The sequence below is a fragment of the Dendrobates tinctorius genome, unplaced genomic scaffold (genome assembly GCF_039654945.1).
Source record: "Dendrobates tinctorius isolate UK_male_01 unplaced genomic scaffold, ASM3965494v1 ptg000019l, whole genome shotgun sequence".
Lineage (NCBI taxonomy): Eukaryota > Metazoa > Chordata > Amphibia > Anura > Dendrobatidae > Dendrobates > Dendrobates tinctorius.
This window is the reverse complement of record NW_027361687.1, coordinates 6,964,681-6,981,666: the sequence shown is the minus strand read 5'-3', so window position 1 is coordinate 6,981,666 and position 16,986 is coordinate 6,964,681. Positions and strand designations below refer to the sequence as shown.

The 16,986-nt window shown below is 42.8% G+C and overlaps 1 protein-coding gene across 1 annotated transcript; it reads right to left on the bottom strand.

Moving 5' to 3' along the window:
* Positions 1-410: 410 nt before the first annotated feature.
* LOC141082764 (alpha-1-antitrypsin-like) lies at positions 411-15,230 on the bottom strand. Its single transcript, XM_073566680.1, has 5 exons — positions 15,156-15,230; positions 7,170-7,811; positions 6,267-6,537; positions 1,001-1,148; positions 411-645 (listed from the first exon to the last, which is right to left on the bottom strand). The coding sequence occupies exons 2-5, from the start codon at positions 7,804-7,806 to the stop codon at positions 460-462; spliced, it is 1,242 nt and encodes a 413-aa protein (XP_073422781.1). The 5' UTR covers positions 7,807-7,811; positions 15,156-15,230; the 3' UTR covers positions 411-459.
* Between the last annotated feature and the right edge of the window lie 1,756 nt (positions 15,231-16,986).

Sequence of the window (16,986 nt, the reverse complement as noted above, 5' to 3'; positions counted from 1 at the left end):
CGTTTAGTGGTCTGAACTCAGTGCAAGTAAAAGCAACCTAAATATTTGAGTGTGATGATGCAATATGTGAATATTTAGTGCCCCATTATACATTTTGCCCAAGGCCCCACTTGGTGTTAAACCAGCCCTGCTAACAAGGTATAGGTGAAATCCAAAAAAAAATCCTGTACTCACCCTATTGACTACTTTTCTGACCAGTGCTCCTCCACTGGTGTTTACATACTTCCCGCAGCTGCCACTTACCAAACATCCATGTGACCACTGCAGTCAATCATTGGACTCACATGAATAATGAGTGACAGCTAAAGACAGTGATTGGCGGCAACAGTCATGGAGGGATGTACATCATGCTATCAGTGCAGCTGCCGTATCCCTGATAATACAAGACTAGAGTAAGAACAGCACAGACAGAGAGTAGACACAGTGCTTTATTGTGTGACAAACGTGTTGGATTTAGTTTTATTTTGTTGGGTTTATTAGTCTTCCACTGAAAATCTCGATAGACATATCTTTTTTGTAGATGGAGAAAATGAACGGTCGGTCAAATGTGATATGTTGTTCATGACCGAGCTTCGATTTCTCAATGGCATCGGCAGCGACTTCTGTTCCCTCCTCATCCACTTTCAGCACGGCTTTATGGACAGCCTACAGAGGTTGAGAGCAGAAAAGTCATGAAACATAGCTCACCCGCTCTCTTAATGAGTCCTTAAGGGGGTGGTCAAATTAGGAACATTGCCTCCCACAAGTCCCCCAAGAATCAGCTGCAATGACCAGAGAAGGCAACTGACGTTTCCTAGTACTGCAGTACAAATGATGCGTAAATCTTTGGACAATTTAACTCTTAATTAAAATGTTTTTTTTTACTAAATTATGATGGGAGGGGTGAACTAATTTGCATAATTTTCCCTATGGAGCATTGCCTATGTGATTCCAGTCCGTCTCATTAACGAGATGCAGCCTCTGAAAATGATTCTTTGCTCAAGCCTAAAATTAATTTTACCTTTGATACTTTTAGCCTGGAGTCTCCCGTTATCCCGGATAGGTCGGCTTGGTCAGAAAATACCTCTTTGATACCCAAACATTCTAGTTCCTTCTTAAGATCAATTTCGTGGGAAATGGAAAATTTTGGAATTGATAGAATAATATCTCTGCAAAGTGAAAAAGTCTCATTATGCCATAGAAATGTCTCACTAAAAAGTCCTTGTTCACACTGCAATCACAACTTAATTGTGTCATTACATAATAACAAGTTAATTTTGATCTGCAAAACCATACTGAGCAACTAACCTGCACCCAGGATGAATAACATACCAGGCACAGCCTGTTAATAGCAGAGGTGTGAGTGCAGCTCTGAGGTATAATACAGGCTGTAACTCAGGATCAGTAATGTAATGTGTGTACACAGTGACTGCACCAGCAGAATAGTGAGTGCAGCTCTGAGGTATAATATAGGATCTAATTTTGAATGGTATAAGTTGAAGAGAGCTGGTCAGATACGACCTTGGTCAGATGTGACATCATTTGAAGTGACATATTCAAAGTGATATATGAGAAATATGCCAGACTGATAAACCATGGTGTATCCTTCTTTATGCTGCCATGTCCTGATCCATCTGCTTTCATCCACAGGTATGTCTGCTGAATACTCACTGAACCCTCATGCATTGTTCACCCTCTGTTTTAAATTGGTATGTCTGCTGAATACTCACTGAACCCTCATGCATTGTTCTCCCTCTGTTTTTAATTGGTACGTCTGAACCCGCTTTATCCAGAATACTCACTGAACCCCTGAACCCTCATGCATTGTTCACCCTCTGTTTTTATTTGGTATGTCTGCACTCTGTTTTTTCCCCTGACTTTTATTCCATGTATCATACTTCAAATTGACTGTATGCATATTGATATACCCATGCTCCTCACACATTCCATCCTTCCATCTTATCCCACCTCTTTCTTCAACTTTGATGCTAGTCAAATGTCCCATTAACTGCAATCTGTTAATTGCTCCCTGCTGTGAACTGTCCTCCAGCCCCCTTCTCCTGCTCCCTCCCTCACTCACCTGACTTCATTTCATGGACATTTAAATGGTATAAGTTGAAGAGAGCAGGTCAGATGTGACCTTGGTCAGATGTGACATCATTTGAAGTGACATATTCAAAGTGATACATGAGAAATATACCAGAAATAGTACAGAAATCGGTCAGACGGTAAGACTAACCACTGCTTTCTTACTCTACTCGCTTGTTTTTTTTTGTATTCTGCTCTTTAACCGTGCTCACATTTGCCCTCATCGTTTTTGCTCCACTAATCTTCATTCTCCTTCACTATCCCCAAACCCCTGCACCCTCGAACCAAATAAATATCTCCCCCTCTCACTTACCCCCCCACCTCACTTTATCTGCAGACATACTCCTTAACCCCAGACCTCTCCTACTAAAATACAATACAAGACAATCTCTCTCCTTCACCCACCTGCTTTCCCTTTCTCTGCTTCTTCTCACTGCTGGTGACATATCCCCCAATTCTGGTCCCCCGTCTCATACATCCCACTAATCCCCACCCCTATCTTTCTCACACTAAGACAAACTACCACAATCCCTCACACTTAAAACCTGTACCACTGACCCCCTCCCTCGCACACCCTCATTCTGGAGCACTTTGGAATGCTCGCTCCATCTGCAACAAGCTCCACGTGATCCACAACCTCTTTACCTCCCACAAACTTTCCTTCCTGGCCCTCACTAAGACCTGGCTGACACACCCTGACATGGCCTCCCCTGCCGCACTGAGTTATGGCGGATTCCACTTTACCCACACTTCTCGCCCTGGCAACAGACAAGGTGGAGGAGTGGGTTTCCTCCTTTCTAAAAACTGCTCCTTCAACCCTATCCAACCCCCACCCTCCCTTATCTTCTTTCGAGGTTCACTCTGTCCGTATTTACTCTCCCTCTATTCTCCAAATGGCTGTCATATACCGACCACCGGGCTCAGACACTACCTTCATCGACCAATTCTCCTCCAGGCTCCTCCACTTTCTCTCTGCTGACATCCCCACCATCATCATGGAGGACTTCAACATCCCCATTGACACCCCTTAGCCAGAATCCTCCAAACTCCTGTCACTTACCTCATCCTTTGGACTTACTCAGTTGTCCTCCACAGCCACCCACACAGATGGACATACTGTACATTAGACCTCATCTTCACCCGCCTCTGTTCCCTACCTAATCTCACAACCTCTCCCTTCCCCCTAGCTGACCACCATCTACTCACCTTCTCATCCTTGTCCTTCTCACCTGCCCCCCATGTCCAGGCACAAGCACATCCTCACAGAAACCTTACACACCTAGACATCCACAGACTCTCAGACTCTCTTCTTCCTCTGTCCTCCATATCTTCACTCCACAACACGGACAGTGCCACCGCTTTCTACAATGCCACCCTCACATGAGCCATAGACTCAGTCGCTCCTCTCATGCATGGCAAAGTGCGATAGACCAATGGGCAACCCTGGCACAACCTCACCAAAAACCTTCGACAAGCATTCAGGGTCGCTGAGCAGCGTTGGAAAAAAACACGCCTGCCAGACGAATTCACTGCTTTCAAACAAGCTACACTTGCCTTTAAATCAGCCCTCACCTTTGCTAAACAGACCTATTTCACAAACCTTGTCACATCATTATCCCACAACCCAAAACAACTGTTCAGCTCATTCAACTCTCTCCTCTGCCCACCACTGCCACCTCGAACTCCCCTCATGTCTGCTGAGGACTTTGCCACCTACTTCAAAAACAAGATTGACCAAACAAGGCAAACCTTTACAGATCCACCACCCCAACCACTCCACATACCAGACCTCTGCCCTTCCCTAATAACCTCCCTCTCCAACATCACTGAAGGAGAACTTACTCATCTCCTTTCCAAATCACATCTCACCTCCTTTTCACTTGACCCCATCCCTTCTCACCTGCTCCCCAACCTCACTAACATGATCATTCCAGCCCTAACCCATATCTTCAACCTATCCCTAACTTCTGGTACCTTCCCCTCTGCCTTCAAACATGCCACCATAAGACCTATCCTCAAAAAATCAAACCTTGACCCAACTGCTATGCCCAGCTATCGCCCGATATCACTGCTCCCGTTTGCTTCCAAACTCCTTGAACAGCATGTCCATGCTCAACTTTCCTCCCACCTCTCATCTAACTCCCTCCTTGACATCCTGCAATCTGGCTTCCGCCCCTACAACTCCACTGAAACTGCCCTGACCAAAATTACTAATGACTTACTCACAGCCAAAGCTAACAGACAGTTCACCATCCTCCTCCTTCTTGACCTGTCATCTGCCTTTGACACAGTTGACCACTGCCTACTGCTACAGATTCTTTCTTCCCTTGGCATCAAAGACTTTGCCCTGTCCTGGATTTCCTCATACCTTTCTGACTGCACATTCAGCGTTTCCCACTCCCACACTACCTCCTCATCCCGCCCCCTCTCTGTTGGAGTCCCCAAGGCTCTGTCCTGGGACCCCTACTTTTTTCCATCTATACTCTTGGCCTAGGACGACTCATAAAGTCCCATGGCTTCCAGTACCACCTGTATGCAGATGACACTCAGATCTACCTCTCTGGCCCAGATGTCACCTCTCTGCTGTCCAGAATCCTGGAGTGTCTATCAACCATATCCTCCTTTTTCACCTTTCGCTTCCTAAAACTCAACGTAAACAAAACTGAACTCATTATCTTTCCTCCATCTCACATATCTTCCCTACCCGATCTATCTATTATGGTAAACGGCATCACGCTCTCTCCCGCACCTGAAATTTGCTGCCTCGGAGTAACTCTCGACTCTGCCCTGTCCTTCAAACCACATGTCCAATCTCTTGCCACCTCCTGTCACCTCCAGCTCAAAAATATTTCCAGAATCCGTCTCTTCCTCAGTCCTCAATCTACAAAAACTCTTGTACATGCCCTCATCATCTCCCGCCTTGACTACTGCAACACTTTCCTCTGTGGCCTCCCTGCTAACTCTCTTGCACCACTCCAGTCTGTCCCAAATTCTGCTGCCCGACTAATCCACCTCTCTCCTCGCTACTCCCCTGTCTCCCCTCTCTGCAAATCCCTTCATTGGCTTCCAATTCACCAACGAATCTAGTTCAAACTACTAACACTGACCTACAAAGCCATCCACAACCTTTCCCCTCCCTATATCTCTGAACTAATCTCCCAATATCTTCCCTCACATAATCTTTGATCCTCCCAAGACCTCCTACTCTCCTCCACACTTATTCGTTCCTCACACAACCGCCTCCAAGATTTCTCCCGAATATCCCCTATCCTCTGGAATGCCATGCCTCAACACGTCCGATTATCCACCACCCTCTGATCCTTCAAACGGAACCTGAAAACCCATCTTTTCAGGAAAGCTTACAGCCTGCAATGACCACTCTACCGCCTCACCACCGCCTGAGCTGCCGCCTCATCTCCATAAGAGCTGCTGCACCCCAACCTTGTGTCTCTTCCCCACTATCCCGTAGAATGTAAGTCGCAAGGACAGGGTCCCCTCCCCTCTGTACCAGTCTGTCATTGTAAATTTGTTTACTGTTAACGATATCTATAACTTTGTATGTAATCCCCTTCTCATGAACAGCACCATGGAATTAATGGCGCTATATAAATAATAATAATAATAATTAATAATAACAACTCCGGATCAGTAATGTAATGTATGTACACAGTGACTGCAGCAGCAGAATAGTGAGTGCAGCTCTGGAGTATAATACAGGATGTAACCCAGGATCAGTAATGTAATGTATGTACAGTAACTGCAGCAGAAGAGTAGTGAGTGCAGCTCTGGGGTATAATACAGGAGGTAACTCAGGATCAGTAATGTAATGTGTGTCCACAGTAACTGCTCGAGCTGAATAGTGAGTGCAGCTCTGGAGCATAATACAAGATGTAATGCAGGATCAGTAATGTAATGTGTGTACACAGTGACTGCACCAGCAGAATAGTGAGGGCAGCTCTGGGGTATAATATAGGATGTAACTCAAGATCAGTAATGTAATGTATGCCCACTGTGACTGCACCAGCAGAATAATGAGTGCAGCTCTGGAATATAATACAGGATGTAACTCAAGATCAGTAATGTAATGTATGTACACAGTGACTACACCAGCAGAATAGTGAGTGCAGCTCTGGAATATAATATGAAGTCAGTTCTGTACATAGTGAATGTGTACAATGAAATCCTATAGATATTGTTACCTTGATTTCAATACTTTGGTCCATGTATCTTCTGGCAAATTCTGAAAAGCTTTTTCAGCATCATTCAGCTTCCCCATTTCTGGTAAGAAAAACAATGCCGAGGTGTTTCCTTTGTAGGGGACTTCGACCAATGTGCATCCAATCTCAGGTATATAACCCGTGAGATACTCTCCTCGTCTGCTCATCATCGGAACCTTCACTACTGTGTTCTCATCCACATGGAAGTCTTCTTCTCTGGTATCATTTACGTTGAAAGCGTGTTCCCAGGATCCTGCAAGAGATCGCACCAGTATTTCACTTATTCTTCATTGAGCATCTGTTACATTTCTGCAGTTTTTGAACTTCAAAAGTTTTCATTCTTTTTTTATTTGTATCATGGTGACGTGAAACCTGTTGCTTTTCCTTACAAATAGGTGACTCCGCTATTACATTTCTTTATCGAGGTTTTCAGATGCTGTAAAATTGATACTTTTCCTTTATAATAGGTCATTAAATCTGATCTCACTCTCACCTCCCTCCTTGAGACTGCGGCACTCCAACCTGAGTCATTGTTTAGCAGGCACGGTCCTGCACATTTAGTAGTGGCTGTGCCCGATCCAACAGTTCAATCACTTGATTGGGATTGATCTACAGCACCAGGAATGGTCACTATCAAATGTACAGGACCATGCCTGGTAAACAAAGAGAATGCAACACTAAACGGAGCACCTTGACCTCTTAATGAGGAGGAGCCCAATAGAAAATTAAAAAAATGCTACGATCCCTTGTCTCCTTTTTGCTGCCTATGGAGCCCTGCTGTGGTTTTTAGGAGAAATAGAGGCTTCCCTCTCGCTTGACCCCCATACCAGCCATAGTTGATATATTCACTTCCTAAAATCAATTGATGATTGCTTTCCTCCTTACCTTTGAAGTATTTTGTGCTGGTGATAACCATATCTGTCGTCAGATCAAGATTGTCCAAGAGATCTTTAACTTTCCCATTGGTTTTCTTCTCCACGTAACTATTGATTTGTTCTAAGGCTTCTGATTTTTCGGCAAAGTTCATGGGCATGACGTCCGATTGGTAGTATTTTTGGGCATCATCTAAGAACTTCTTATGAAGATTTGGCTTGGAATCAATGAAGAGCGTAGTGATACTGTCCAACTCAAGTCCGCTTTTTGGGTGCTTGATGATGTTTAGAACCTTCTGGAAACCTTTGTGGATCATTTCCTCTGATATCAAGGATTTGTTGAAACCAATTCCTTCATGGATCTCACTGAGGGTCTTGGACTTGGCACCAAGTGAGAGTAAAGCAAATGCTTTTGCAATACTCAATGGAGATAAGAGCAAGTTGTCATGAGGTTGAACATCAATCAAATGGTAGTAGATGTTAAAGGCAAAATTGAACATTGCTTTGGATACCATGGGAATAGCATCTGTTTCATTGTTGTGGTGGTGGCCATTGTGGTCATGGTCATCATCATGTGGTCCACCATGGTGTCCACACACAAATGCACAAAGCAGTGCTTGGCTGAAACATAGGAAGACGAAATGCTTCATTTTCTCTGAAAAAGACAATAATTCATTATAAGTATGTAAACCACTATATTTCTTGTTAATTATGTTCAGGGCTTGATGTAAAGATAGTGAACAAAGCTCCTACTGTATTATGGTCAGAGCTGATACGCCAAAATAATGCAGTAAAAAGCATTCAAAACATGATATGTACAAGAGTAAATAAATAGGGGAGACTCAATTTGAAAAAGACTAACATGAAGGAACCCCCCAAAAATGTTCATATTAAAATATAACTTTTAATAAAATGCCGTTAAAAGGGACAAACAACAAATACAGTACCAAACACTATACTAAAAAGAGCACACTGCGCTCACCCTATAGGTAGTCCCTGACCTGTACACCTGCCTATCTGCGGTGATTGGCACCCTATACGAAGCTATACGAAAACAGTGCCCCGCTTGTTGGTGACTGGCATTATTTGCCCTGAAGTGCCCTATAGATAAGTGATGGCTAACATACACTCATACCATCAAGGGTGGGTAGACAGTACTGTATTGGGACAGCCAGAGAAAAAGGGAAGATGAATGGGAAAGCGGGTGTTTAAAAGGTCAATGGGAAGGTGACTCGCCATGCATAGTTATGATAGCTAATATATGATAAATGGGATAAGTGACCCCTCTGAGCTGTACCTGAGCTGAAGATCTGCCTATACAGCCGAGGTTGGCAACCTACTTGTTAGTGGAGTGGATATGGTGCTCCACGATGGCTGTCCCTGGGAAGCCCTGGTCAACACCAATTCCAGGAGCCAATAATGATGAGTGGAAGCAGAAAGTGGCTCGATGGCACTAGTTTAAACCTCTATTGATGCCCAGACGTACCACATGATTCCGCATAGCTTCCAGGTGTCATACGGAACTCATGAAACGAGTTTTGTACCTCACAAAAAATGTACTCACCAAAAAAAAAACAACCCCACAGATCATTGTCATCATTTCAACCCACTTTTAAAGAGAATTATGTTTGAATAAATATGCAAAATAAGTCCTCAGTGTACAGTGGGAGGTCTGGAGCGCCACCCCTTTGCAGTCTGGCCCCTTGGCTTCACCTCCCAGTTCAGTAGGACTGTAGCTGCACTGTAAAAACTCCAATGATTGTGACCACTGCAGCCAATCACTGGGTTTAGCAACTCCATTGGCTGCTGCAGTCATGTGTCTGGCAGTCATGACACTAGAAGTGGAGTGAATAAATACTAAAGACCAGAGCCTGTTGGAAAGGCATAGATGAACCTGTGGAGGGTGACTATCATTGTGCTTATTCATTTCCACATCTGCAAGTCTTTAAAAGAAAAAGTATTAACCCCTTAGTGACAGAGCCATTTTACAGCTAAAAGACCAGGCCAATTTTTACAATTATGACCACTATCAATTTATGAGGTTATAACTCTGGAACGCTTTAACGGATCCCGCTGATTCTTAATTTTTTTTTTCGTGACATATTGTAATTCATGTTTGTGGTAAAATTTCTTCGATATGTCTTGTGTTTATTTATGAAAAAAATGGAAATATGGCGAAAATTTTGAAAATTTTGCAATTTTAAAACTTTAAATTTTTATGCCCTTAAATCAGAGAGATGTGTCACATAAATTTCTTAATAAATAACATTTCCCACATGTTTACTTTACATCAGCACAATTTTGGAAACAAATTTCTTTTTTGTTAGGAACTTATAAGGGTTAAAAGTTGACCAGCAAATTCTCATTTTTACAACAAAATTTACAAAACCATTTTTTTTTAGGGACCACATCATATTTAAAGTCATTTTGAGGGGTGTACATGGCAGAAAATACCCAAAATAGACACCATTCTAATAACTAGACCCCTCAAGGTGCTCAACACCACATTCGAGAAGTTTATTAACCGTTTATGTGCTTCACAGGAACTAAAGCAATGTGGAAGGAAAAAATTAACATTTAACCTTTTTTTGCAAAAAATTTACTTCAGAACTAATTTTTTTTATTTTCACAAGTGGTAAAAGAGAAATTAAACCACAAAATTTGTTGTGCAATTTCTCCTGAATATGCCAATACCCCATATGTGGGTATAAACAACTTTTTCAGCGCACGGCAGAGCTCGCAAGGGAAGGAGCGCCGTTTGACTTTTTCAACGCAGAATTGGCTGCAATTGAGATCGGATGCCATGTTGCGTTTGGAGAGCCCCTAATGTTCCTAAACAGTGGAAACCCCCAACAAGCGACTCCATTTTGGAAACTAGACCCCTTAAGGTACTTATTTAGATGCGTGATGAGCACTTTGAACCTTCAAGTGCTTCACAGAAGTTTATAACGTAGAGCCGTGAAAATAGAAAATCATTTTTTCTTTCCACAAAAATGATATTTTCGCCCCCAAATTTTTATTTTTGCAAGGGTAACCGGAGAAGTCATACCACCACAGTTGTTGTGCGATTTGTCCTAAGTGCGCTGATACCCCATATGTGGGGCTAAACCATTGTTTGGGTGCACGGCAGAGCTCAGAATGGAAGGAGTAACTTTTGACTTTTTCAATGCAGAATTGGCTGGAATTGAGATTGGATGCCATGTCGCTTTTGGAGAGCCCCTGATGTGCCTAAACAGTGAAAAAAAACACAAGTGACACCATTTTCGAAACTAGACCCCTGAAGGAGCTTATCTAGCTATGTGGTGAGCACATTGAACCCCCAAGTGCTTCACAGAAGTTTATAGACGCAGAGCCGTGAAAATTAAAAAAAATTTTTTCCTCAAAAATGATTTTTTAGCCTGCTATTTTCTATTTGATCAAGGGTAACAGGAGAAATTGGACCACAAAAGTTGTTTTGCAATTTGTCCTGAGTACACTGATACCCCATATGTGGGGGAACCACTGTTTGGGCACATGGGAGAGCTCGAAAGGGAAGGAGCGCCATTTTGGAATGCAGACTTTGATGGAACGGTCTGCGGGTGTCATGTTGCGTTTGAAGAGCCACTGATGTGCCTAAGCAGTATAAACCCCCCACAAGTGACCCCATTTTGGAGACTAGACCCCTGATGGAGCTTATCTAGATATGTGGTGAGCACTTTGAACCCCCAAGTGCTTCACAGAAGTTTATAGATGCAGAGCCGTGAAAATTAAAAATCTTTTTTTTCTCAAAAATGATTTTTTCGCCTGCTATTTTTTATTTTCCTAAGGGTAACAGGAAAAATTGGACCACAAATGTTGTTGTGCAACTTGTTCTGAGTACGCTGATACCCCATATGTGGGGGGAATCACTGTTTGGGCGCATGGGAGAGCTCGGAAGGGAAGGAGCGCCATTTTGGAATGCAGACTTTGATGGAATTTTCTGTGGTCGTCATGTTGCATTTGTAGAGCCCCTGATGTGCCTAAACAGTACAAACCCCCCACAAGTGACCCCATTTTGGAAACTAGACCCCTGAAGGAGCTTATCTAGATATGTGGTGAGCACTTTGAGCCCCCAAGTGCTTCACAGAAGTTTATAAACGCAGAGCCGTGAAAATAAAAAATCATTTTTTTCCTCAAAAATGATTTTTTGGCCCACTATTTTTTATTTTTCTAAGGGTAACAGGAGAAATTGGACCACAAAAGTTGTTAGTGCAATTTGTCCTGAGTACGCTGATACCCCATATGTGGGGGTAAACCACTGTTTGGGCGCATGGGAGAGCTCAGAAGGGAAGTAGTGCCATTTTGGAATGCAGACTTTGATGGAGTGGTCTGCGGGAGTCATGTTGCGTTTTCAGAGCCCCTGATGTACCTAAACAGTGGAAACCCCCACAAATGACCCCATTTTGGAAACTAGACCCCCCCAAGGAGCTTATCTAGATGTGTGGTGAGCACTTTGAACCCCCAAGTGCTTCACAGAAATTTATAACGGAGAGCCGTGAAAATAAAAAGTATTTTTTATTTCCACAAAAGTGATTTTTAGCCCCCCAATTTTTAGACCCCCAAAGTTGGTAAATAGTGGAAACCCCTCAATTCTTGCTCCAACCCTAACCCCAACACACCCCTAACCCTAATCCCAACCCTAACCCTAATCCCTAATCCTAATTCGCCCTAACCCTAATTCTAACCCTAGCACTAACCCTAGCCCTAACCCTATCCCTAACCCTAACTATATCCCTAACCCTAGCCCTAACCCTAGTCCTAACCCTAGCCCTAATCCTAACCCTAGCCCTAACCCTAACCCTAGCCCTAACCCTAACCCTAACCCTAGCCCTAACAATAGCCCTAACCCTAAACCTAGCCCTAACTCTATCTCTAACCCTAATGGAAAAATGAAAAAAAAAAACATATTTTCTTTATTTCATTATGTTTGCCTAACTAAAGGGGTGATAAATGGGGGGTGATTTACTATTTTTTTTATTTTGCTCACTATGATAGTTTATCATAGTGATCAAAATGAATGAATTGAATCTGCCAGCCGGAGCCTGCAGATTCCCAGCAGGTGCACTGTGCATGCGCCCGCCATTTTCTCCGAATCAAAGATGGCAGCGCCCACCGGAGGATGCCGGCGGGACACAGGACCACCGGGAGGGGACCCTGGACCACGGAGAGGTACCAGGGGGTGGGGATCGGGGACCCTCTTTCTCTCTCCTCTGATGTGCGATCACATCAGAGGAAAGAGAAATTAAATGCAAAATTGCGGCTTTTTTTTGCGGTCGCCGTTATAGTGTTAATACCGGCGATTGCAAAAGCGGGGTCGGCAAAAACCAACCTGATTCATGTTCTCTGGGGTCTCGGCTACCCCTACAGCCATGAACCCGGAGAAAATCCGACACTGGGGGGCTCTATTTACTTACTCCACAGCACCGTGCATTCACGGCGCTGTGGTTTAAGTACCCTTAATTACCGCCGTTAAAAGGCGTATCGGCGGTCGTTAAGGGGTTAACAACTCATTTAATTGTTAATGATTGAGTGCAATCGTACTGTGTTATATTGTTGCATTTTATATCTGATTTCTTTTACTTGCACACATGTAGCATTTTGTATCAATGTGATTGTTCATTTCTCTGTTAATTTTTCACTTACAAAATATAATAAAGAATATATTAAACAATACCAGTGTGGATAAGAAATACAGACGAGAAAAAGTCTGTAAGAAAGAAGATCAGCTTACTAACGCCAGGATAACAAAAGTAAGGTAAAGTCCAAGAAGAAACAATACAAAGAGAATGCAAAAGATACAACAGCAGAGATAAAAGACAACTGCAACTTCTCAAACTAGAGAGAAGATTAGAAAGAAAAAAATGGAAGAAAAGGAGAAAAGAGATTAAGATGATAGTCAATAAGGAGCAGGACAAATAGAAAAGAAAATTAGAAATAGAAGAGAAAGTCAAGAAGAAGAAAAAGGAGAATTAGAGAATGCAAGGTAAAAGAAAAGAAAGATGAAAGGAGGAGAAGAAGGGGAGGTAAAAGCAATGAGATGAATGAGAAGTAGAAGAAAAGAAAGCAGAAAAGTAGAAGGAGGTAATAGAAGTTAAACAAAAAGATCAGAGAGCAAAGAAGATTAATGAAGAGAAGAAGGAGGATTATGGTGATGAAAGACAAAAGAAAAAAAGAAAAGAAAATAAGGAGAGAAGAAAAGAAAATGAAAAATAGAACAAGGGGAGAAAGGGAAGATGAAATGGAAAAGGAGGGTGGAAAAGGAAAGAAGAAGGAGGGCAAGCAGGAATATAAGAAGAGATGAACATCTAAAATAGAAGAAGGAAAAGAAGAATAAAAAGAATTATTAGTGCAATTAGTACAGTGTGTGTGCAGCTTATGGAAATGTATTTAATTAAAGATAATTTTTCGGAGAAAAATGGCGTTGGCTCCCGTGTAATTTTAGGAACCAGCAGAGGGAAAGCCAATGACTGGGGGCTGATATTATTAGCCTAGGAAGGGGCCATAGATATTTTAGCCCCCCCGGCTAAAAATAAAGACAGTTCACCGTCGAAACGTCGCCACCTGAGGATCAGTAAAGTATCCACTTTTTCACGTTTAATTTGGAGTGCTGCCTATTTTTCTTGATTTACTTATTTTGTATGTATTTACTGTGTGTAATTCAACTCTTCTATCCTGTCAGCTCCTGCTGTGATTTTACATTACTGCTGCTGCTGAATTTCCGGCTTTTCTTCTATCTATGTAATGTAAATGCATATATATGTGTGTGTGTCACCGACATGCATAGATGTCTGTATTCTATGTGTATATATCTATTCTAGATATTCTGTTCTAACCTGCCAGTGTGATTTTACTGCATAGCCGCATATGAATTGCCGGCTTTTCAAAGGACACCGGTGTGCAAAATATCAGACAGCACTTGCATGGTGCAAGTGCTATACAATTTTTTCTCGCAATTGTTGACTTGCATTGGTGAGTCTCATCCGAGATATGCAGCAAATCGCAGCATGCTGTGATTTTTTTTCTCAGTCCAATTTCAGCTTAGAAAAAAAAATCACAGATGAGATGTCATCTATTGAATAACATTGGTCAGAGTGCCATCCAATTTTTTATTAGATTGCACTCGTCCGTTTTTCTCTCAAATGAGCATGAGCCCTTAGTTAGATAATCCTATAGTCTCCAAGAGCCATTAGTCTCCCATATGCATTCTGTTTTATCAGAGGCTCAAACTCTATCCTCTACATCTCCAATACTTTACACTTAGGCCCCCGTCACACATAGCGACGCACCAGTGATCCCGACAATGATATGACCTTGTCAGGATCGCTGGTGTGTCACTACATGATCGCTGGTGAGCTGTCAAACAGGCAGATCTCAGAAGTGATCAGGACCAGCGACAACGTGGGTAAAAAGCGCGCGTTGCTTAGTTACCTGCTGTGTACCTTAGATACCAGCGTGCTGGTGCAGGGAGCTGGTATCCAAGGTAAACAGTGGGTTTCTAAGCGCTGCACGGCACTTAGAAACCCGCTGTTTACCTTGGATACCAGCTCCCAGTGCCAGCACGCTGGTATCTAAGGTACACAGCAGGTAACTAAGCAACGCGCGCTTGTTACCCGCGGTTTACCTTGTATACCAGATCCAGCTCACTGATCACTGGTCTCCCGCCTGCCACACAGCGATGCGTGCTGGCCAGCGGGAGACCAACAATCAAAAAAATATCCAGGGCTTTCAAGCATGATCAGCGATACCCGGCAGGGGGGCCGGTCGCTGATAGGTGTCACACACAGCGATATTGCTGGTGTGATCGCTGTTGCGTCACAAAACTTGTGACTCAGCAGCGATCTCGTTAGCGATCTCGCTGTGTGTGACGGGGGCTTTAAGCATTGCTAATTTTGATAAAATACAAGAAGTCCGCACCAAGAGAGATTATTTGAATTTCAGTAAGGACAGAACTCTAAGTAGAAACTTGAGCTGTAATACTCACCAGCAGGGTGTGGAGCGCTCTGGGATGAGTGGAGATATTAAGCCGTCTCTCCCTGTATATATATATATATATATATATATATATATATATATATATATATGTATGTATGTATGTATATTTACTTTTGTACTTGTGCAATGTTGAAATTCTTCAAATCAGATTGCAGCAATCTTTGCCCTATTACCTCCATTCAACTGACTAAACAATGATGCAAGATAAAGCTGAATGCCAGCTCTGCCCAAAAGTGATGTGGAAAAAATACAAAATCCTTAAACAATATCTTCTGCTTTAGGCGACTGTTCAGAATAAGCAGTTATGTGTGAAAAAGGAATATTACTACCACTGGACATAACTAGTGATGAGCAAATTTGTTTGGACAATGATCTCCAAACATAAATTCAGCATGAATATGGCATATTCGGATTCATGATCAGAAACATGAACAAAATTTTATAAAATTGGAAAAATTCTGTAACATTCGGTAAAAAGTGCAGGAAAACATTTACGTTGCCACAAAAGTATTTTCAGCAGTTTAGCAATGATAATTGTGGTCTATCATGAGCGTTTGGCACGTGTTTGATGAGGGGAGGGGGTTTGCAGAGCTCAGAGGCACGGCGTTCTTGTAAACAGTCAATTTTTTCCCCTAACTTTATGTGTGCACTTTGCGGCTAGCCAATCAGGGCGCAGGAAAAACTCACAATCTCCTGACACAATGGCTTGTTTCTTTGGCTGCTGAAATCACATGTCTCTCCATAAAAATAGCGGACATCTTGTAGTAGCACCATTTTGACACTATAACAACACAGAATGGCTGCTCCTGATGCTGGCACTGTTAGCAGCAAGATTTTAGCTAGTTAGCTAGGTGGTTGTATATCAGTCAGATAGTGTAGTTATCTAGTTTCCAGTGTGGCTATTAAATTGATCTTCCAGTTGTCATGCTACTGCAGTGCAGAATAGCCCAACTACCACTAGAGGGTGCTGGTGAGGGAAGAGAGATTACATACGCAGCATAGCAACACTGAGCAGCAGCACAAATGCCACTAAGTGGCGAAAGAGGGGTCAGACACAGTCAGGAGCAGAAGTACCAGAAGTCATAGTACACGTGGTCAGAAACAAGCCAGGGGGTCAGCAACGGTTAGAAGCGGACACGACAAAGACAAAAGACAGAAGCAGGTCTGAATGCAAGCCAAGTCAAAACCAGGGAGTTAACAAACTTACAGGGAAACATTGAGTCAGGACAGACAGAGGGAATAAACAGACACGGGGATCACACCAGGACTAATCAGGATATACCAGAGTCAGGTACACATGCCAAAGGCACAACTATAGCTGACACCACCTGCAGGATGCAGTGGATCTGAGTAGCAAACCTAAGACCAGACTGAGGCTGAGAAAAGTTAACCCTTGAAATGACCAGACCAGGTTTTGAGTCCTGTCTTTCCATGTTCCCAGATCATGACACCAGCTTTTTTTTGCCATTACTGAGGTCCACAGACAAATCCAGCAGGGCACATGTTCTACAAGTGCATTGTGCACTGCTTCTATCATGCTCCATGCATGTGTATAGCATTATAAATAATATTTTTTTAAGTTAGACAACTCGCCGTATCATACTTTGTCATTTTGTTGGGTTGACATTAAGCTGTAGAGGCTGGATACAGAGGCCACAAAAAAATCTTCTGTTCCTAGTGTTATACCGTAGGAGACCTGACTTTCAAATAGTTTGCAGCATCTAGTGTGTTATAGATCCCTGATCCAAAGGCCACCAAACATTCTTATGGTCATAGGTAGGGGACATCTGACTTTCAAATAGTTTGCATTGTCTAGTGTG